The following is a 22,978-nucleotide window of genomic DNA, read 5'->3' as shown; positions in this document are numbered from 1 at the left end:
AGGCTGCAGCCGTCCAAACCCAATTTGCAGTTCCTAGTAGCAATTTCTCAGCAGCCAGTGACCAGTGAGGGTGGTCTCTCTCTATAATGTATTATATATATTGCACACCACACAAGACTCAAACAGATTTTCTGAGACTTGACTCTTTGTTCACAGAATTAAGCTGAAGCTGCCAATGCCATATGAATTTCATATCAGTTTCCTTCCTCTTTATAATAGATTAATATATATATATATATATATATATTTACTTCTATGAGTGGAAAGATAACTCACTCACTGTAATTATTGGTGGTGGGGGACAAGCTAAGATATTTATGAGAAATTATATATTTTTATATACAAGTTGGTGGTGTTGGTCTCTGAAGACAAAGAAAGCAACATATCCATCCAATTGGAAAGCTATCTTGTTCTTGTTTGTTAACTCACCATTACAATTTGCAATCATCTGTAGATACTGTAGACTGTATCTGTGGTCATAAATCAAAATGCATTGCCACAACACCTATTAGTAATAGTATTAGCCGCAATTATTATTATCTCACCGACTCTTACCCTTACACAATATACCGACTTAAGTTTACAGATAATAATATTTATTGCCTTGTGAAAAATAATCAACTTTCGGGGTCAAACTTCACAAACCAGTCATCCATTAGGAAAAATAAAAATAAAACACTTCATCTCTTTTAGTAGTGTTTTTTTATTTGGATACAACAGAAAATTAAGAAAATGATTAATTAATTTAAAACTTCCAATTGCCGTCGTGTTTCCTCCATCTGAGATTGGATTATGAATTTATAATTTACCATATACATAAAACAAAATTCAAGGTTAGGTAGTGACACTGGCACCCTGCATGCATGAGGTCCTCGAATTCGTCCTCTCAAGGTTTGACTTACCAACTGACAACGGGAAATCGAGGAGGGCCCACCTTCAATAATGGCTACACGCGTCAGTTCTGGAATGGGTAGCTTTGAAATGCATTTCACCTTTGAATATACTCGCACGTACATGAATCCAACCCAACTATGCTATTATTAAGGAATCAACACCACATTCTTCTTTTCACGGTTAAATCACCACAACTCATTCTTCAGCCTTATTTATTTAATTTTATTTTTAACAATGAGATATTTTAAACTACTCTAAGTATGTAAAAAAATTCAATTCGACACTAAAAAGAAGAATATATATAATACATACTATCTTAATCAACTAACTTAACAAATACATACCTAAATAAATAAAATTAGGCCCCAATCCAACTCTCGTGATTTTAACACTACTTATCTCATATGACATTTACCCATCACATATCATCGTCACCAAATTCGGGGAATGCTTATCACAAAGTAAGCCTGTGGCCCAAAGAATTAAAAGAAAAACGGCTTAATACGGCAAAAATACACGCAAGGACAGAAACGTAATAACATTCCTTTGCCCTGCTGTCCGCTGCTGTGACCAAAACCGAACGGAAAGCCTAACACGTGTCAGTAATCCATTACGTCAAAACCACTACCAGGCAGTACAGCTGTGACACGTACCCACCTCGAAGTGGCCTCAAGCCCGTCCGATCCACGAAACCCGGTAGGCGTGTCAAGATCGTAATTTTGCACACCAACACCATTATATAACCAGACGCCATGAAACGGGGAAAAAGAAAATACCGAAAAAGAGATTTGAGGCTAAGAGAGCTTCTGCTGCGCGGTGGTCCTTTTACAAACCCTCAAATTTAAGCAATCTTAGCAAGCTGAAGGTGGTTAGGGAATGCAGAGAGATGAGAGGAGCATCGCTGCACAAGCCTGAGCTATCTGTACGTGCCAAGCGCTGCATCGGCGGCAGGAATTGCCACCGAAAACACGTAGAAGACGGGTGACCCATTCGCCCCAGTTGTTTTTCGTAACTGTTAAATTTTCATCGAACACCTCAGCTTCATTTTTTTAGTTAGTTTTATTTTAGTTACTGTTATCAATGGCGGATGAAAAAGGCAGAGATGGCTCCTCGTTGCTCCACGGCAAGTACGAGCTGGGCCGTCTTCTGGGTCACGGTACTTTCGCCAAGGTCTACCATGCCAGGAATTTGAAGAGCGGGAAAAGTGTGGCCATGAAAGTGGTGGGAAAAGAGAAGGTAATCAAAGTTGGGATGATGGAGCAGATCAAGAGAGAGATCTCCGTGATGAGGATGGTCAAGCACCCCAACATCGTCGGCCTCCATGAGGTCATGGCCAGCAAGTCCAAGATCTATTTCGCCATGGATCTGGTCCGCGGCGGCGAGCTCTTTGCCAAAATTGCCAAAGGCCGGCTCAAAGAAGACGTGGCCAGAGTCTATTTCCAGCAGCTGATCTCAGCCATCGATTTCTGCCACAGCCGCGGCGTCTACCACCGGGATCTGAAGCCGGAGAACCTCCTCCTGGACGAGGATGGCAACTTGAAAGTCACTGATTTTGGTTTAAGTGCTTTTTCCGAGCACTTGAAGCAAGACGGGCTTTTGCACACCACTTGTGGCACGCCGGCTTATGTTGCTCCGGAGGTGATAGGCAAGAAAGGGTACGACGGAGCCAAGGCCGACCTCTGGTCTTGTGGGGTCGTTCTCTATGTTCTTCTCGCCGGATTTTTGCCGTTTCAGGACGATAATCTCGTGGCCATGTATCGGAAGATTTACAGAGGAGATTTCAAATGCCCGCCCTGGTTTTCATCGGAGGCCCGAAGGCTCGTGACGAAGCTTCTGGACCCCAATCCCAGTACGAGAATCACCATATCCAAGGTCATGGACTCGTCATGGTTCAAGAAATCGGTGCCGAAGATCGTGCGGACGAAACAAGAGCAGGAATTCGACGAGACGAGCGAGAAGATAACGTGGAAGCAGACGGAGACGTTAAACGCGTTTCATATCATATCGTTGTCGGAGGGTTTCGATTTGTCGCCGTTGTTCGAGGAGAAGAAGAGGGAGGAGAAGGAGGAGCTGCGTTTCGCTACGACGCTACCGGTGAGCAGCGTGATATCGACGCTGGAGGAGGTAGCCAAGGCTGGCAAGTTCAGGATCAAGAAGAGCGACTCTATGGTGAGGCTGCAGGGGGAGGAGAGCGGACGGAAGGGGAAACTGGCGATTGCGGCGGAGATATTCGCGATGACGCCGTCGTTTCTGGTGGTGGAGGTGAAGAAGGACAATGGTGATACGTTGGAGTACAACCAGTTCTGCAGCAAGGAGCTGAGACCGGCGCTGAAGGACATCGTGTGGACCTCCCCAGAGGACAGTTCGACGGCTGCTTGATTTGATATAAGAATTAAGATTATAATTTGTTGTGATTATTTTGTTGTTATTATTGTTATTATTGTTGTTGTTGTTGTTGTTGTTTCAATTGATTACGTTGAAATTGAAACTGGGTCTGGGCTTTGGGGCTTTGTTGGGGCAAGCCACCCATTAAGCAAGCCAAGCCAGCAAGCTCCCTGTGGTTTGTTTTTGTTATGGTTGTGTGTCTCTTCTGTTTGTGAGGTGGAAGAAGGAAACTGTGAATTGATTTGTGCAATTAGAGAAACTCTTTTACGTAATTAAGTAGGCGGCGCAGCCTACGCTTATCCTCTCTCTCTCTCTCTCTCTCTCTCTCTCTCTCTCTCTTTTATCCTACTTTACTTTTATAGCTTGATATGGATGGATCTGTCATAATTGACCAAAATAATGAAATTTTGTCATTATTTCTCGTCATCTTATCAAGAAATTCAATGCATCCATTCAAGTTATTATTTTTTTCTTTTTGTTTCCATGGATAGAATTACAGATTTGGTATTGAATATTACTTGTCCATGAGCAAAATTAAAATCGGTGGTTGGATTAGAATTTGGAATTGAGTTTATTCCATAAGCAATTGTTAAAAGAAGCCTGCCTACTCATCATCCTATTGAGTAATTGCAAGACATGGATTAGGCCATTTGGTCATGGTAATCAACTCACTCCTTTGCATTTAAGTCTAAATATTAATTTAGAATAATTTAAATTAACGTTTCTATGAAAATTTAAAAAAAAAATCAAAAATTAAAATGAGATGTGGACTGTGGATGATCAAGTGTCCGTAGGGTAGGGCCAGCTTCTATCTCCTCAGCCTCAACTCAATCAACAACTAGTAGGACCTTTAACCTTTGTTGTTGTTGTTGTTGTAGGCGCCCATCAGTAATTGTAATACGAAAACATTGGATAGACAGACAGGACTCAGGAGGATGGGTTCTTGTGTCTGTTGGTGTTGCTGATGATCATACTGGGGAAGGGCCACTTGCTCTTCTTTTTAACATTTTTTTCCTTTTATTCCACTCAAATCATCTATCTATTCTTCTATCAATCAATAATTGTAATTAATAGCTAGCTTCTTAATTAATTCACGCTAATAACAACATAATAATGATGAGTGCTCGACTTATATATGCAGCAGCAGTAGCACACTTGAAATAATCCCTCTGTCCAAGGAATCTGAGGAGAGGACAACATCTACCGATGATGCACCAACACCTACCCTCGATCATAATTACAAAAGCTGGGGTCCACTCTTTGATTAATTACTACTAAACTGCTTAATTATGAAAACAATAAGGTGATGAATCACTGCTACTGATTAATTAGCAGTGCAGCTCTGCTCTTCATATTCATAATTAACTGTGTCTTGTGTGCACGCAGCAGTGTATGTATCTCTATCTCCTTGCGTCAGAGCCAACTAGGAAAGGATACTTGCTCTTGCTTGGTGGGATTATTATTGTAGACTTGTCACTGTCCGAACAAATAAGGTAAAGTGGATGGATAGTTGCCTTTGAGTTGGTGGATCATCAATATGCCATCATGGCATGTGCCACCACAGTGTTATGTTTCTGCTATGAAATAATAACAACATAAATATATCGCAACTCAATCATGTTATATCATATTCATCAAGAATCCAGACAACACAAGAAGTTAAAAGACAACGTATGTCACCAATGAGGGTAAACATCTCTCTTTTTGCTATCAAGGTTTAAGTTCAAGTTTCGTTGTAGACAATCTATCTGTGAGTAATTTATAAAAACCCAAAAAAAGGCTAAAACCCCTTCCGTAAGTCCTCAAAGAGACCTTAGTATACCCTCGCCTTGAGATAGGTAGCCTCCCTCATTCTAAACTTTCCTTTACCAAAAAAGAGACAACTTACGTCTCTTAAGAGGATTTTGTCATCAAAATATATGTCAATGTATATGTCCATATATGATTCTTTCTGTCTCCAATGAAAAGATTATCCCCTTCCTTGGATTGGATATAATAATTATCACAAGAAGAGAGCCAAATTCTGATTCATAGCAGTAGAGAGTTGGCCTTTTCATCAACCTAAAAGTCTCCTTTCTGACTCTTCTAGAACAGGCAGAGACACAGGCAGGCCACATGGCTGGCTGGCTTTCAGAAATTTGACTTGTCCTTTGGGCCTAACATTTGGATAATGAACCATAGATGGGCCTATTTCCCACCAACTTTCCAATAAGCCCAAATCCACCTTAGACCCTACGAGTTTGGGCCTTCTTTTTGGGGTTAAAAAGGGTTCTCAGACAGATCTTCCACCATAGTCTGTTGTTTTGATTCAATCTTCCAATGTCCTCCCAACCCAATAGACCCAAATCCAATCCACCTTAGAATACATCCTCCGTTCGCCCCAACTACACCAAGAATTAAGAAAACATCAAGATAGTCTTCCACTCGCAGAAGATTTCAAATTCGACTCACTCAAATCAAATGCAAGGATAATATATTGTCTGTAAAATATCTTATCGTTTGGATAAGAATTAGGAAAAAGAAAAGATACACAAACAGGAACCATCTGTAAATTTATAGTCTTAGAAAGGCCCAGACCTTGAATTCCCCCCACCAAAGCTTTTTACAGAGCAATGCTCATATGATCATGATATCGATCATAAAGCTTTGATATTGCAGCTTCCTCTCATCTCAGGAATTCTAAATGCCAAGCTAAAACCCTTTTGCTGATCCCGAACCCTTTGAACTTTGAAGAGACTAATATTCTGTTTCCCACCAACAAAGAGTAATTTCTGCACTATACAAAGGAAGGTAAAGTCAATAATATTACATTCTATACAAAGACTGCCAGGACATTAATTTTTAAACCAACACAAAATGATGGCGAGTTCTAGTTATAAATCGGCCAATTACAGTATTACGCCATGATCAACATCACTTCAAGGGAAAAAAAGATAAAAGAAAAGCATTTTTACCATTTGCTTCATCAGTGCTAAGCCAAAAGACGAAAGGTAAATTGGAAGCTGGCAATTCACAGCAGAAGCCATCACTTTAAGGTGGCTTGATAGTACATCTCAAACCTGAGTGTTCAAGTCAGAAGGGGACAAAAAGTACACATAGGTCAAAAACTGATACCCATTCTCTCTATCTCTTCGAAACTAGAAACCAAACAACACAACAATCAGGTTTTGAGTGGTACATAAAACAGGATTTGATAGGTAACCCTAAAATGTTGCATATACGGTACAGAGAATACTGGTTTTGCAAACTTTCCAAATTCAAAACATTATTTACTCTAGCTAAAGCAACAAGTACCAAAATCATCAAGTTGTCCTTGCTTGGGAACAAAAGCAGATTGCAATTTGTGGTCATGACCTAGACAGTTTTCGAAATGAAGATCTGTTTCTATTATGATTAGGGTTGATACTCTAAATTTAAACACTTTCAGCTCATTTCTGCACAGTTGCCATCATAGAACCCATAAAACTTTTCAGGGACTAGAATGCATAGCATTTAATAGGAAGCAATTAAACCCGCCAATGATTGAGAATCGTGTAGTGAGAGATATAGAATGAAAATAAAAAAAGAAGCATTAAGCCTTCGTTGCGAATAAGGTGCTAGAAAGTGATAGATAAACGCAATTGAAAATAGTGTGCAAAGGGTATAAATAAAAGAGAAAAGCAAGATCAAACCTTCTCCAACACTAGATATAGAGAAGATGAGGAAAAGATAAAGGAAAACAACGAATGATGATTGTTCAGGTTATATGACCTACATCTGCAGAATAAAGGGCCCAAGGGGTGACATGCATGTTAATATCTATGGAGAAGAGTACAGTAGAACCCAAACTTGAGAGTTAAATACAAGTAACATTGTAATATTAATGTAAGGCAGAATAAAACTTTCAAATCATACAAATTCCATGACCCTACAGAAGGTATATTCCGATTGGATCAGAAAAAAGAAACGAAAAAAGGTATATCCAGATGCAATATCCAAGCCATTTAACTCTGACCAAACAAGACCAACATGATGGAGCACCAGATGTTGGTGGTGCTCAAACATAGGATAGGCCTCGAGACAAATGTCAAGTATACCATCGAAACTAAAAATCATCATTCACATGGAAGCAGGCCTAAAAACCAAAAAAGAGACTACTGTATTCCTATTCGATTACAATGTTATAAGCACCGAATATCCCACAAGGTTAATCAAACCATTTGATTTCAATATATAAATTATGACCAATCATGATAAAATTGACCAATGCTAGGACTAGGAGTACTTTTACTTAGATGTCATAATCGTTACTACCTTTGTTTCCCACAACTGTTAAATTACTTGCAGTCATTCTATTTGCATCCTTCCTTTGATAAAAACATTCTATTATTCAAGATTCTTTCAAGATAACCACAAAGCTTAAAATAATTTTGCATTATTCATATTTGGACAAGGAAAAATATAACAAAGAAAAGCAAGTCAAGCATTCTTCAAATTTTATCAAATCAAGCTTTCATCATCTACGGAATGTATTGGATCTCAAAACCAACATAGAACTTCTAAAAAACAACAGAAACATAGAATGCAATTACCTTCGTTTTTACCTGAAAGTTCTAAATTGTCAGTGCTTATTCAAGCGTCATTAATTCCGGTTCTATGTGGCAAGAAACCATCTTACAAAAGTTTTGAATTTACACAATGTGCCTACAAAAATGGTCAAGAGTATAGTGGGCTATAATCTCCAATAATTAGCAAATACCAATAAGATAGAATAAATAGAAACAGCAAGAACATGTATTAAATGAGCCTCTCAATACTAGTTTCTCCCAAAAAACAAAAAGGGTGGCTGTGCAGAGCTTCATATTAAAGGTATAACATAAAAATATATGTAAGAAACAGTACCCGAGATGAAAAAATTAATTTGTGAAGAACAGAAAGTTAATGTTATTCAAATCAAGTCCAGAGAAAGGGTATCTCATGTCATGCTTACTACTAATGTATAATCAATGTATTAAACCAACTTCTCATTCCCATTATTAAAAATAAAATAAAAAGTATTTTCCATCTCTTATCCTATTTCCCCACCCATCTTATCTTCCCACCCACCATGTAAATTTGAAAACAACATAATCCTAACAGAAGAGAGAAGAAAATTGTATGTCAAACGGTAGAATTGGCGGGTTACTTGAGTTGACTTTTTTTCCCGAAGTCCATAGAAGTCATTTTACAAAGGGGTAAATTTGTCTTTAAAATTTTGAAGATAAGGTTGAGGGGGTGGAATAGGATAGGGGTGGAAATAACAGCACTCAAAAAAATATCTCAACTAGTCACCCATTCTAAAAACTAAACCAACATAGTTAACCAAGGAAAACGCCTAGCAACTCGTTTTTGGTCTAGTGGTAGTTGTCTCCACTTGGTTAGTGTAGGTCTCAAGTTCAACATCACATGGATGCAAATGCAATATAATCCTCTGCTGGGTTTGATGCTAAGTTTTGGCTTAGCTTTGTTGTGAGTGTGTTGGACCGTTGTGAAGGTATCTCTGAAAATATATTTAGTTTTGTGAAAAATAAACAATAAACAAACACACACAACAGGTTGGACTTAATGAATTTCTTCAACAACTAAAAAAAGGATTTAAAATCAAATTTAGAGATTACAAACCCACATATATGAAAACAGAAGAAAAAAAAAAGTGATAGAAAATAAATCAATAAACTAAAGTATCATGAATATTAAGGAGATTACAAGTGTTACCTTGATGATTAACATTCTGCAAATGAATGGAAGCATAAATCTGCTGCCCCTGAAGCCAAAACAACAACAAAAATACTTCCTGTCAAATATAATTTCAAAACATAATCAATACCGTAAAAAAAATTAAAAACCTGATTTGAGTTTAGACAACTGAAACCCTATTCTTCCTGTAAAAACAAGCCCTACTCATTTCATTCACCTTGGTTGGTACCGAAGGAAAGATCTTCGGAGAAAGGGAAACAAATTTGAAATTAGGAAAATAAACTGACCTGTATAAGGAAATTCATCCCATCTTCGAAATGTAATTTCTGACACAAGAAAAGCTGAGATCTGGGCATATGAGGAAAGAATGAGATGTTGTATTCCATATTTAGCAGTTCCCTGAGGACTGACGGCTGGGATTATGTTTCCGATTTGGGAACAAGACGAAAAATGGACATATGGCCCATATGGGTATGAAATCAACAAAAAGGAAAATAAAAAATCATCAGAATTTAATATGAGTAAAATTTAGTTTGGTTCTATTTGGAAGAAAGTACCCACTCCACTGGTATTTCTCCCAAAAAAAAAAAAAAAAAAAGTACCCACTGGTAGTTAAGAAAAAACAGATCCAATATTGGTTTTTAACTTAAAAAAAAAGTTTTATATGACATGAGTGCATAGACAAAGGCTGCTGGCATGGAAGAAGAAGAAGAAAGATAAGAAGTTCCGTTATAATGTGAACAGTAGTGACGAAGGAAGGCGTACCTTGATTTTATATTCAAAACCCAATTCGTCCTCTTCAACTGCTCAAGAAGATCTAGCAAGGACCATCAAAAGTCACGCTTTCAAACTCCAGTCACAACTTAAAATAACTAATAATAACTATTACTATTAAATAATTTCAGTAACATATGTTGAATTGATTTAATACTAATAATTGTTATAAATAAAAAATCATATACATAAAAGAAAAGAAAAAACAAATCATATGTAACAGTGTGTATGATAGATGGATGAAGATCTAGTTGTGCACGGGTAGCAAAAATTACATATAAATAAAATAGCAAAAAATAACATTTGGTTGTGAACTCCAGGAGCCACGTAGATCCATCCAGTAAGCTTGAATCACAAACAGAAAGACAACTGTGAGAGTGAGAAAGAGATGAGAAGAATATACATCCATATAAAAGACGATAGAGGAGATATATGATGATCCGTGTACTAAATCCTGCAAGAAATGTGTCATACTCATATCTATGATCTATCTATCAGGTCAGCTGGGATGGAAAAAGAAAATATTTATAACAATAAAAAATTGAGTAAATGGAGAGAGAGAAACAGAAATAGAGAGAAGTGTGATGGACATATGGATGAGGACATAAAAAAACGTTCTGGAGAGAAAGACACCTGGAAGAAGGAGAATTGAAAGAGAAGAGGGGGCCCTGGCCCCTGGCTTTACTTTCCTGCCTTTTTCCTGGGCCGCTGATGAGAAAGCATCTGTGGACAGTGCCCTTCTCTGTGAATTTAAGTGAGATCAAAGAATGGAAGGGCAAGGGTGGCAGCAGCAGCTGACAGAGAGAGAAGTGAGCACGCACCGCACCAAGGTATATGCTTTTATACAATTGCCTGCGTTTGTGTGCTCACTCTCTTCTGTCAGTAGCTTCAAGCTTGAGCTTCCCCTATTTTACTTTACTATATTCCACATCCACAGAGAGAGAGAGAGAGAGAGAGGGAGAGAGAGGGTCAGATCTGAAACCTAGCTATCCGCTCACATTCACATCCATACATATTACATACACCCCCACCCCCTTCACTTCATTTTCTTTGCAAACTATACATGTAAACCACATACCAACATTTCACATCGATCCCTTGATTGAATGAATAAGATCTAGGGTTTCTTTTATATATCGACCTAACCCCGCATAAATAGTTAACCCTTTTTACATGTTCTGTCAAAATTAAACAAAAAGTATGCATCTGCGATTTTTCTATAAGAAGAAGTAACTCCCTTTAAAGTAGAGAGCCAAGTTATCCTTTGTTTTTAACAATTTGTTCCTTCCTAACTAGCAGCAGCCCAGCTCACTCATTAAATGTTTTGTTGTTGGTTGCACACACTTGCACTAGGTAGCGGGTTTGCAGGTATGATGAGCTCAGCGCAAACGCATACACACCCCACCCGCAGGGCCTTTCATCGATCGTATTTGATAGTATGACAGCATATATTAATTAAAAAGATGAGATGAGAGCATAAATAAATTAATTAACAGATAAACAAATCAATATAATTGACGGTGGAGAGGAAGGGATGAGGGAGATGAGGGACAGATCGATGGTGATGAATGAAGGAAAGAAGAGAAGACAGATGTAGGTTTGTTCTGGGTTTTTATAAAGCTTTTTTGACAAGACCTATTTGTTTGGTGGGAGAGTAGATGGAGCAATCTATCTCAGATCCTAGTCTCGTTATATATCCATCCAATCCTCCGACAACTAAGTACCAATAGTAATTATGCATATATCTACAGTAATTCAATTCCTAAACCCGACCCCCCAACACACAGTTCAATTCTCTCAGATGATGTTGAAGGAGAAGAAGAGGGAGGGAGAGAGAGAGGTTAGAGATGGAGGGTGACATATCGAATTGTACTGCCTTTGGTAAATCAATGGCAAGTAACAACACTTGCTAGCAGTAGTTTGATGATGGAATTGATCAAATTGAAACTAAATGCAATTTAATGGGAGAAGTGATAAACTACGTTTATAGATCAAAAGTGATTTTTTGCCGTTTATTTTCAAGTTATTGATTATGTAATCTTTACCTTCTTTTAAATAAAAAATTTATATATATTATTCTTAAATAATGATCTTGTTGATCTAAAAATATTTTCGGTCACGTGTCAATTACTTAATAATAAAATAATGGAATAGGCTGAGCGGATTTGGTAACACATACTTGTGCGTGGCGTGCCAGTACCACGGTCGGAATTGGTTGTGGATATGAATGAGTGATGGGTGTTGTATTGATCTTGACTTCTTTTCGAGTGATTGTGGCCGAAATAGGAATATATTCTCGGTTGTAAGGAGTCACTATGAGTGCAATGAGTGTAATGAGTGCTTTCTCTTTCTTCATATTTAGGAGCTCTTAGAGGTCTACCTATGTTAGGAGATGGATAGGCAGCATGGTTGGAGTTGTATTTTTCCAATTTCTCTCTAAAATTTGTCTAAGAATGTGGTTTAGGGAGTCCATTGTGGATGCTCTTAGTTTGTAAAATACATTTTATTTAAGCTGCCTATGTTTGTATCCAAATTTTTATCTGTCAACTTCTTTTTTAATACAATTGATATTGAGGGAAGTGGAGTTTTGCCTGGGCTGGGAGAATTTCCACCAGCTAAATTAACTTTATTGTGATCGTGTCAATAGGTTAAAAAAGCCAGTCGTGTCTTAGAAGATCTGAAAACGAAAAACGAGCGTTCGCCAATGCCAGAGAGTAATTGGTATTTGACCAATATTTTTGGTGGGGTCTGGTTTTCCATGTTGATGTGAGGTAGCTGAGGGAAAGAGAATGGAAGGGAAGCACATTCTGCAAAATGCAAATGGGATTGCGTCAGGCGAGGGAAGACATGATAAAGACGTGGATTAAAAATCTCCCTCCCATTTTCATCATGTCATCATATCATCTTTGCATATGCAGATGCTACTGTATCTGTATCCATATATCCATATATCCATATATCCATATATCCATTCCCATAAATTACTATTTACCTAATCACTAGTCACGACAACTCTACTTCACTTATATAAGAGAGAATAAAAAGGCTTTTTCTAGTAGACTTGATTTTGTTTGCTGGAGAAACGAAAAGAACGTTGTGAAAACACAAATACACACGACATGAAATATAACCTTAAACCCTGCACTCGTATTTCCTTTATATTGTTAATTTTGTTTGTTTTCTTTTCTAGGCATGTAAACTAACTATATTCAAATTATTCTTTAAATTACAATCCAACCACCATCTGTCACAACCACTTCTGTCACAACCACTTCTACCACAACTTTGCCATGACCACCACCATTGTACCCTCCCACCATCGCCGCCTCCACCACAACCAACCCATTGTCACTATCGTACCACACCATCAACATCGAACATGATGATATTCACCTTCTTCATCTCCATCGTTAACAAATTTATCAACTATCACTTTTTAAACAATGAACTTTATAAATTTTATAACGCAAATTTTCGTCATTATTGAATTTCATAGTATATTTTAAACTTATTTATCTATGTAGAGTTATAAGTGTTTTGTGATGAAGTGCTTCCAAACTCACTGTTGCCCCCACATTCCAAAATCCATTTCCGTAGGGTTCAATATTAATTATAAACATTATTATTTGTAACGCAATTAACCCCATTAATTTCACCTCAAGAATTATCACTAGCATAATACCGCTTGTACCACTTCACGATTATTATCTCTTCATCTTCCACCACTGACCCACAACTTTAAAGTGTGATGTGATGGACAACCTTTTATAGCTAGCATTTACTTGCGTATAGTTGATTTTGCCACATTCCACGTGGAACTGCTAAACCCCTAATATTTCGAATAAATTAAGATAAATTTTTAACAATTGTTTATTTCTAAAAATAAAGAAGATGAAGAAAAAGGCAATTGTTAAATTGAATGATCGCAAGTTCAAATCGATGTCAACAACATAATAATCATAACAACCAACAACACATAGCCGATTAATAATCACGAATATACTATTTAATAGTGACAATTAAATTATCTAATAAAGTTAGTACGCGCGGTCACTTCCATCAAGGATCAAGTTCCAATTCATTGAGGATTAAAATCCAACATTAACTCTTGGTTATTGTTCCCCAATATCCAGAATCCAAATGATGTAGATTGGGTTTAAAGAATAACTTCTCGTGAATTTCATAGGCCCAACCCAACTCAATTGGCTATTTAAGAAAGAAAACAACAAAACACGACAACAGAATTTAAGCTCGTTTGGGAGTGATTCCGGATAAGTCAAAAAGCAATTCTATGGAGAATTACTTCTCTAAATAATCACTTTAAGCGGTTTTAAGTGATTTTATAGAGAAGCACATATGAGGTGTTTCTGCTCAAAATCACTTAGAGTGAATCACTTAAAATCACATAGGAAATAAGTGATTCTGGCCTATCTAGAATCACTCCCAAACAGTCTAGGCCCATGTTTCATTGTTCGCTTGCAAAACGTACTTGCAACTCACAAAATCTAAGAAAGCCGCAACGAAACAGCAACTGCATCCAATTCAAATTAATACACATGCCTGAAATACAAAATCGCTTTCTTTCAGAACCAGAACGAAAATAAACGTAAACACAACACAACACAACTCAAACTGTACAAAGGGCACCAAAGACAGCTCAAAAATTACTGTAACTCAGCCCTAGCTAGCCGCAGGCAATCATCATCCATCCTTAACAAAAAAAAAAATCAGACAGACAGATGCAAACATATGCATGCATAATGTTATAGTAAAAATTTAAAGTTCCATGACATCAATGTCAATTAAGAATTGATCAGTTAGCTTGATCTCACATCCTTAAATTTCAAAGGATGCATGTTTAGTATACCAGATGAGAACCTACTTAACCCTATTCCCTGCAAAAGCTCAAACAAAAACTTCTGAACCATTTGAAGGGTGAACTATACTATGATCGAATGCGAAGAAAGCACATCGACATCACTGATTTCCACTCCAAAGAGCCTGAAACATTTCTTCTGATCTGCCAGGAGGATTCCATCTTCATCTTCATGAATATTTGGGCTTACAGCTTCAACTTTAAACTTATAATCCAAATCCATCATGCCTCCATCATTCCTAACACCATCATATTGGTAACTATTAGCATTATTCTCAACCAAACAGCTCACATCATTGCTTCGACCACCATCCTTTTTAACTTGAATCATGCAGAATGAGTGAGGCTGCTCCTTATAATTACCGTCCCCGGATTGCTTGTACTGGCATTGCAAGAATCTGATAGTGTCTTTGGCCTGCAAATCGTGTGTCCTAACAAACCTACTCCAACCCTTGGTGAATACAAAACTCTTGCTGCTCTTCCAAAAACAGAACCGGAATGTCCATGACCTCATCATCCTATCATAAAACGTCAGCTGGCTGGAGCAACTCTCCACCTTTCCCCTTATGGCTTCAGAAACAGTGGGAAAGTAGGTACACGCATACTTACTTGGTATCACAAGTCTATTGAGCTTACCCACATCGCTTGGCGTCAGCTCTTTTTGGAAAAGAAAGTCTTCCAACAGCTCTCCCTTTCCGTTGCTGCTTTGTACCCTAGCTAAGCTGCCAAATTGAACATCAGCCCCCACACTCTCAATTCCAGACCGGCTTCTTCGAAATTCTGAGAACTTGGTCTGGTAGGAACCATCCTTGATCATGATGAGCACAACTTCTGTGGCGTACTGATTCTGAAAGTGCTGCTCTTCAAAGGTGGTTTCTGTCCACGGAAAGTTGCGATGGCAGTCTCTACCCCTAAGCTTGAGTGCAGCACTGTCATAACCCATGGCTGCATCAATCTCAGAATTGAAAGTGCCAAGCCAAACCCTTTCGTGATTGGCGTATATTTGGGCACCCCAATGCCCGTTTGGCTGCTCAACAACTCCTTTGAACTTCTTAGACACACGCTTACAAGCACCATCTGTTGAGTCATTAGCAGCCAGGCTTGAATCTGATACTCCTCCTACAGTATTCATTTTCATCCCACTGTTTGAAACCGTGCTTGACATGCCCTCTTCCATAATATGCTTCTGCAGTAAAATAGGAACTTTATGTAATTCAACCAAATCAAGATAAATAAATAATTAAAATAAAAGTATATATATTCTACAACATGAAGAATATCAACTAATATACATATATAAAAGGATACCAAAAAATTTCTTCGCAAGCCAGCCAATTATTATTCAGATGGAAAGATGGAAATATCTACTACAACTGTACGGAAGATAAGGTCAAGCAGATGCTAAGATGCATGATATCACGAACAGTTTAGCATGCTAAGTCAAAAGTTAAACAATGATACTGATGCACTACTTTTCCAAATTCAAGACCAATCAACTAGCAGTCTATTGTGATTAGGGTTTAACACAATTTTAAACTTTTCAGGGTTATAATCCATGTATCCCATTCTCTTCCTAATTTCTCAACTCTCCTCATCATCATAAAACCCAAAAATATATATCAGACCACCATTTAGTTATAACCAATCAAGGCCAATTGAAAGAGTACCACTTGTTCCAAAACTTTTGTCTTTCTGCCAAGGTAACTTAAGGGATTTTGGTGGGTCTCAAACCTAAGATAGGCCTTGAGGAAAGGTGAAATCGACCACGACCACTCCAAAGACAGAAAACTCATATGAAGCAAGAGCAATATTGTGATACGAAACACATATACATGGAAAGCATCCTTCCAACGCAGCCAACCTAAAACCCAAAAGAGAGAATAACTAAAACGAAATTCTATCATTTTTATTTGTTACAAAAATTAAAGCCTTTCTATTTTCTTCTTGCTTGTATTGCATCAGCAAGATCATGTATTGAATGAGCATCTCATTATTCAATTTCTGAAACAGATTAGCAGATCTTGTGACTTTCATCTTAAATACATTATTAGTTTAAAGATATAAAAACAGTACCTGCAAATTTATTTTATGTAGAATAGTATTGAGTAGAAACAAGTATATAATGGTAAAGAAGAGATGGTTAATGTTCATCCATAACAAGCCGAGAAAAAGGCATGTCATGATTACTAATCCGTAATCAATTTCTGAAACCTTCTTCAATGACTCAAAGTTCACTACCAAATCAAATTCTCATGTTCCGATAATAACAAAAATTCAAAAACTATAAGAAAAAAAGAGTGATCATCATCATCTACTAGTAACCAGGCCGTGCTGCAAACTAAAGGAAAATTTCTCCACCCCATCCCCCAAAAACCAAGGAGAAAAAGAAAAAGAAAAAACAACGAAAAAACTTAAAAGAAGAGCATTAAACGAAGCCATAAAAACAGAAGGCAACAGTGATAGAAAATAAATCAATAAACTGAGAGAGTATCATGAATATTAAGGAGATTACAACCGTTACCTTGTTGATTAACCTGCTGCAAATAAATGGAAGCAGCAAATAATCTGTTGCCCTTGAAGCCAAAACAACAATAAGTACTTCCTATCAAAGTAAAAAAAAATTAAAACCAACAACATATATGTATAGGAGTAGTGTAAAGAAGAATCAAAAACTCTATTTGGGCCAGCTTATACAACTGAAACCCTAAATATTCACCTTGTTACCGAAGCAAAGATCTTACGAAAAAGGGCAATAAAATAAAAATCCAGGAAAATCTGGTAATTGAATAAAGAAGTGACCTGAATAAGGAAATTTCTTCAACTTTGAAAGTGTCATGAATGACACAAGAAAAGTTGAGATCTGGCCAGATGGGGAAACAATGAATTCTCTCCATTTTTGGCACCGCGCTGATGAGTGAACCACAAGGGTTTATGTTTCCTCTTTTCAAACCGAGCTTCCACCGCCGCTTTGAGAGACGACGAAAACCAGAAATATACACAACAAAAAAATCGCCATAAATATACATTAAAGAAATTATTAGACCCCAAGAAGAAAATCAAATCGCAAAAATTACCATAAATATATATATATATATATATACGAAAGAATTTATGGTCTGGGTTTTTGAGAAAGTACCCTTTTGAAGTCGTAGATAATGGTTTCTCTCCAGTTTTCAGAAGGCACCGTTGGAAAAGAATATCACAGCCAAGTATGCCCTGACATTTATCAATTCTTGTATTTAAAAACAAAAGATAAAATTCAATAAAAAAAAATTATGAGACATTTATGGGCTTGCATTGCATGGTCTAAAGACACAGTGTGGGGGAAGAAGAATAAGAAAGAAGAAGAGGAAGGGTTTTGATTTTTGATATTATTCATAATACGTGAGTGAGGCATGAACAATGAACAATGAACAATGAACAATGAACATGGGTTTCCGTTAAAATGTGAACAGTATTAGATAGAGTAGATAGGGAGGAGGAATTAGTTCATTAGTTTGAAGTTTGATTAGCAAAGGACAATCAAAAGTCACGCTAATTTCAAACTCCATCATTACATCTTATCATAATAATCATGATAATGGTACATAAGATAATTATTGGGATTAAATATATTTATCTATATATATATAAAGTAAAAGGTAGAGAATGGTGAAACATTCAAAATGTCAGAAATTGCCCTTGGTTAATGCAAACATTAAGAATTGAAATTATTAATTAAATGAGGATAATATGGTAAATTCACACTTTTTTATATTTAAAAAAATTAAAATTAAAAGAAAAATCAGTTAATGAATCCTATTTTTATGGAACACAACTACCCATTATCTTTTTTAATTCTAAAATAAATTTATTAAAAAATAAAGAATAAAAAAAAGAGCCTCTCGCACGCGCGAAAGCGCATGCGGAGAGGCTAGTTATTATAATGTGAGAGGGAAAGAAAAGAAAATACGTGCATATGAGTGAAGTACATAAAAGATAAACGGTTTAGATTTTTAAAATATAATATGATAAAGTGAACTCGAAATTGTCCTTCAAATAAGTTTATTATTATAATAAATGTACCGAATACCGTCCGGATGTTTCACGATATTGTTATTGTGTTATCTATTGTAATACATGAAAATATATTTTTATTCCTCAAAAGAATAAAAAATAAAAAATAAACATATGTAGGTGTGTGTGGGTTTTCTTTCCCTTCATTGTCGCTTTTTGTATGGTAGTCCCTTCATCATATCATCTTGCAAAAGATAAAGAGGTACCCTAAATTGATTCAAGGGTACGAAGGAGGGGCTCTTTGCCTGGGAAAATGAATGAAAAATAAATATAAATAAAAAGCAGACAGACGACGAGAGAGAGGCATAATACATATAAATGAAATGAAATTCGATTATCTTATCTTCTTGAAAGAAAGAAAGAGTAGACCTGGAAGAAGGTGGAAGGGGAATAAGATGGGCGAAATAGAGAGAGAGAGAGAGAGAGAGAGAGAGAGAGAGAGGATGGAGGAAGAAGATAGACACAGAGAAGAGAAGGAAAAATGAATGAAAATGGAGGGCTGACAGAAAGAGAAGTGAGCACGCAGCACGCAAAGGTATAGCTTTATACAATTGCCTGAGTGTGCTCACTCTCTTCTGTCAGTCATTCTACTGTCTCATCACCTCTTCCTGCTCTCTCTTTCTCTCTCTCTCTCTCTCTGCTACATAGCTTCTTCTTAGGCAGGAGGGGTCTTTCATGGCCGATCTTATGATCTTCTTTTCTTTGGTCGAAGGTCTTATGATCTTATATGGTCTTTGGCAGGTGGGTATGGTGTGCCAACGACTGTGCTTTTGCCAGCGAAAAAGGGCAAAAGAAAGGAGGAAAGTGACGGCACTGGTAATAATATTAAATTATACAAGAAATAATGCTACTTTTACTATAATTGTATACAGGTGGACAGCCCATATACGTAGGAGGAGACTCTCTAGAGAAACAGAGACAGAGATAGGGATAGAGATAGAGATAGAGACAGACAGAGACAGAGTAAGACAGATGATGGAGGATCTAGTACCAATTCCAAATTAATACTAACGCACGGCGACCACTCAGAAATCCATTTCCACTGGTTTCCTAGCTAAACCCAATTTACCATGTTTACCTTTTTCATTCATCTGCTTTCCCTTTTTCTTTCTTTTTTTCCCCTCAAATTTCTGTTTGTTTCTCTTTCTGGTTTATATGTTTTTTTTTTTTTGGCAGAATAAATTATGGCATGGCTATCAAAATAATTACATTTTTTTCTTATTCTATATATACCAACACATGGATCATGATGGGTGTTTGAATGATTTCAATTTCTTATTTTTCATGCATTGACTTATACATAAATAATAAAAAATATTATATGAGTTCCATGTGTAAAATGTGTAATCAAATATCCTCAAAATGTGGAATCATATCAACTAGAAGGAGTAGTTGATGTGATTCTAATTTCTTATTCCGTAATTACCAAGTTTCACGAATTCATGACTTTCCTTTTTCTAATAATAAGTAAACATACCATAAGGATTTAGAGTTGGATATCTACATTGAGTGGTGGTTGGTTGTGGGTGTTTCATACATTAACATCTAAAGTCACATCCCTTCTGACCATGGGTGCAAGTTGAATTGGAAATTTCGATTTGGACAAATTCCAATTTTTTATTTTAGCGAGTCTAAATCAATTCCGACAAATAATTGTTTGAGTTTTTAAATATGATTTTTCAATGTAGAGCCAATTTTAACCTTTCAAACCATTGGATATGTTTTAAATGTTCAACTATTTTTTAACATTTTCCAAAAAAATTCCGAAATATGTAATTTTCTAAAATTCCAAGTTTTCCAAATCTGAATGGATGTTGAAATTCCAAAATTTGTTGAAATGAAATTGGAAAATAATTTTTATTATATTTTATTATTATTATTTGAATTGGAATCCCTTGATTCCGATCCAATATGTTAACTTTGAAAACCAACTCCTACTTCTGCGAAAAAATTTACATGTAACGAGGATAACACTATTTTGATATTCCCGGCCAATAACACAATGATACGTGGAAAAGTTATCTTATATGTCATTGCGTTATTGGTCAAAAATAGCAAAAAGTGTTATCCCCGTTACATGAGAGTTTCTCTCCTACTTCTGGCTTCACCCTAATTCTGATTGTAACATCCCACATCGACCAACGGAGAGAGGGTGATGTGCCTTATATATACATGTCCACTTCTAGACCCACTGAGAAGTTGCTCGTGAGTTCCTAGAAACAAAACCATAAGAATGGGGGACCCAAAACAAATAATATAGTGCTACGGAGGAGCCAATCCAAAATGTGACACTGATATTAAAACAACTTATTTGATCACGTGATGTGTAAGAGCCAAGAAAAAAAACTTGTTCAACAATTCCTTCCAGTTTCTCCCATTCGGCAGTCCTCTCTCTCTCTCTCTCTCTCTCTCTCTTAAAAAAAATATTTTCAATATTTGATCATTATTGAGAAAAATTTATACAGTTGAATTTTAATAATTTACAATCAATCAGGCGTATATACAAAGATAAGAGAGGCCCACTTGGTGGGTTGGACTGGACCAACCCCATTCAGTCTGGTTCGTACATACAAACCCAAACCCAACCAAACCCAAACGCAAACTCCCCTTTCACACTCCGTTTGTTGCATTGCAGTCACCGATTTCACAGCAACTCAACAAAAGCAGAGGTTTGTTTTCCTTGCTTTCGAATTCGAATCGAAGCCATGGCCACGGAAGCTTACGCGGCACGAAGCCCGGATGAGATTCACACTGACGTACTCTCTAGTTCCAGACAAGCTTGCTATAAGGTCCTATTTTATTTTCTCTCTATCCGTTATTTTTTTGTTTGTTTTGTTTGTTTTGTAAATGTAAATGTGCATGCTGTGGATTGAAATTGGGGTTATAATCTGCAATTGTGTGTATTTTAAAAGGCTCGAGACGCTTTCTATGCGTGTTTGGAGAAAGAATCGGACAAAAAACAGACTGAAATCGCTTCCAAGGGGCTGTTGTACCCAGCTGAGTGCAAAGCTTCGAGGGAGGAGTTTGTCAATCACTGCCGTGCTTCTTGGGTAAAATCCTCATTGTCAAGTCTCAATCTCCATTTTACCTTTTTGGGTTTCTTGGACCATAATTAATGTAGTTTTAGTTTTAGTTTCTTGGGTTTATTCATTTGTTTGTTTCTAATCCCGGGGGTTTTTGATGGTGTAGGTTAAGCATTTTGATGCTCTCTACTGCAAGAACAAGAGTCTGAAGAGGCTTTTGGATGATAAAGATTCGAGGAGAGGTCCGTTGTCACTTCCACAGCCTTACACTTTCAAGCCTACCACCAGTAGTTAAACTTTTGGTTTTGATGGGTTAGCTTAAAATGTTGTTGCTCGTATTGGGTTTGGTGATTTGTAGTTGTACAGGCTTCAGCAATAGCGAGATATAGAATTAATTGCCTAAAGCTTACTTCTGATGGTTAAAGATTTCATATGAAGAAAAACTGTAGTATCACTTTCTGATCTTATTTTCATGGATGGAATGTCTATGCTTTAAGATTACTACATACATTTGCACTTTTATTTTATCACAATACTGCTATGATTCTATGCATTAATTTTGACTCCTTGCTGTTATGTTGTAACTATACTAGGAATACTTGGGTGGGAGTAGGATTGCTTTTAACATTAAAACTTAGAAAAACGGATTTACGAGAAACTCTTGTAAAAAATAATCGAAGTGAATGGAACCTTTATCGATTTTGGCAGGGGTATAAGGCTTGACTTGGCCCCTGAAGACAGAAGAAATCATCCTGGTGAGTTACTGAGTGCTTCATTAGTCAGCGGGAGAGATCTATAATGGTTTTAAGGCTTGCAGAGGTGGTACAATGTTAGAAAGTTGTGAGTCTTTTGGTGTGTATTTGTGCTTGCTTGAATAAGAAGCACTGGAAAAGAAAGGTGTGTCTATCTGACAAGATGTTTCTGGTAAAATTTTATTATATCAATCTGAATGCTCACTCTAGTTTTTATATATCTCCTATTCTTCATAAGTTTGATGGTCTTGACCCACCTAAGACATCTAGGCAATTGCAAGAATGAAGTGTTGTCAATGCCATTGTTCTGATTCCAAGCTAGTCATGGACCTGGTGGTAAAGCTTTGTGGAGTTGGTTCATATATGTGTTGCTGTAGCCTATGAGACCGTATGCATCTTTGTGAAATTGTTTTCTCCTTGGTATATGCTTTCGAAGTAGACTCTCTGTAAAATTGTTCGACTATTCCAAATGATCGAAACAAGCTTAGGTGGAAAATGATCTC

At 36.9% G+C, this 22,978-nt stretch overlaps 3 protein-coding genes and 1 long non-coding RNA gene across 5 annotated transcripts; 2 read left to right on the top strand and 2 right to left on the bottom strand.

Annotated features, from left to right (window-relative positions):
• The first annotated feature begins 1,657 nt into the window (after nt 1-1,657).
• Nucleotides 1,658-3,583, top strand: LOC117633500 (CBL-interacting serine/threonine-protein kinase 6). The gene has a single exon (XM_034367128.1). It carries the CDS (start codon nt 1,975-1,977, stop codon nt 3,271-3,273), a length of 1,299 nt encoding a protein of 432 aa, XP_034223019.1. The 5' UTR covers nt 1,658-1,974; the 3' UTR covers nt 3,274-3,583.
• A 2,247-nt stretch (nt 3,584-5,830) lies between these two features.
• LOC117633501 lies at nt 5,831-9,460 on the bottom strand. 2 transcript variants are annotated; one of them, XR_004586667.1, is made up of 5 exons: nt 9,282-9,460; nt 9,013-9,061; nt 7,863-7,962; nt 6,234-6,338; nt 5,831-6,055 (listed from the first exon to the last, which is right to left on the bottom strand). It is a non-coding gene; the product is annotated as an uncharacterized LOC117633501 (long non-coding RNA). The 2 variants fall into 2 exon arrangements; XR_004586666.1 differs by having other exon boundaries at nt 5,831-6,050.
• Nucleotides 9,461-14,508: 5,048 nt separating this feature from the next.
• LOC117635633 (AP2/ERF and B3 domain-containing transcription factor At1g50680-like) lies at nt 14,509-17,648 on the bottom strand. Its single transcript, XM_034369969.1, has 3 exons — nt 17,444-17,648; nt 17,166-17,246; nt 14,509-15,830 (listed from the first exon to the last, which is right to left on the bottom strand). The coding sequence occupies exon 3, from the start codon at nt 15,819-15,821 to the stop codon at nt 14,709-14,711; it is 1,113 nt and encodes a 370-aa protein (XP_034225860.1). The 5' UTR covers nt 15,822-15,830; nt 17,166-17,246; nt 17,444-17,648; the 3' UTR covers nt 14,509-14,708.
• Nucleotides 17,649-21,279: 3,631 nt separating this feature from the next.
• LOC117635220 (cytochrome c oxidase assembly factor 6-like) lies at nt 21,280-22,250 on the top strand. Its single transcript, XM_034369571.1, has 3 exons — nt 21,280-21,489; nt 21,613-21,750; nt 21,890-22,250. Exons 1-3 carry the CDS (start codon nt 21,406-21,408, stop codon nt 22,016-22,018), a joined length of 351 nt encoding a protein of 116 aa, XP_034225462.1. The 5' UTR covers nt 21,280-21,405; the 3' UTR covers nt 22,019-22,250.
• Nucleotides 22,251-22,978: the final 728 nt, after the last annotated feature.

This window comes from Prunus dulcis, chromosome 7, assembly GCF_902201215.1.
Source record: "Prunus dulcis chromosome 7, ALMONDv2, whole genome shotgun sequence".
In the NCBI taxonomy this organism is placed as follows: domain Eukaryota; kingdom Viridiplantae; phylum Streptophyta; class Magnoliopsida; order Rosales; family Rosaceae; genus Prunus; species Prunus dulcis.
This window is presented reverse-complemented; position numbering and strand designations above follow the sequence as displayed.

Coding starts and splice junctions, on each gene's coding strand:
- LOC117633500 (XM_034367128.1), top strand. CDS start 1,975: ATGGCGGATGAAAAAGGCAGAGATGGCTCCTCGTTGCTCCACGGCAAG.
- LOC117635633 (XM_034369969.1), bottom strand. CDS start 15,821: ATGGAAGAGGGCATGTCAAGCACGGTTTCAAACAGTGGGATGAAAATG.
- LOC117635220 (XM_034369571.1), top strand. CDS start 21,406: ATGGCCACGGAAGCTTACGCGGCACGAAGCCCGGATGAGATTCACACT. Junction 21,490..21,612: donor CCAGACAAGCTTGCTATAAG/GTCCTATTTTAT, acceptor GTATTTTAAAAG/GCTCGAGACGCTTTCTATGC. Junction 21,751..21,889: donor ATCACTGCCGTGCTTCTTGG/GTAAAATCCTCA, acceptor TTGATGGTGTAG/GTTAAGCATTTTGATGCTCT.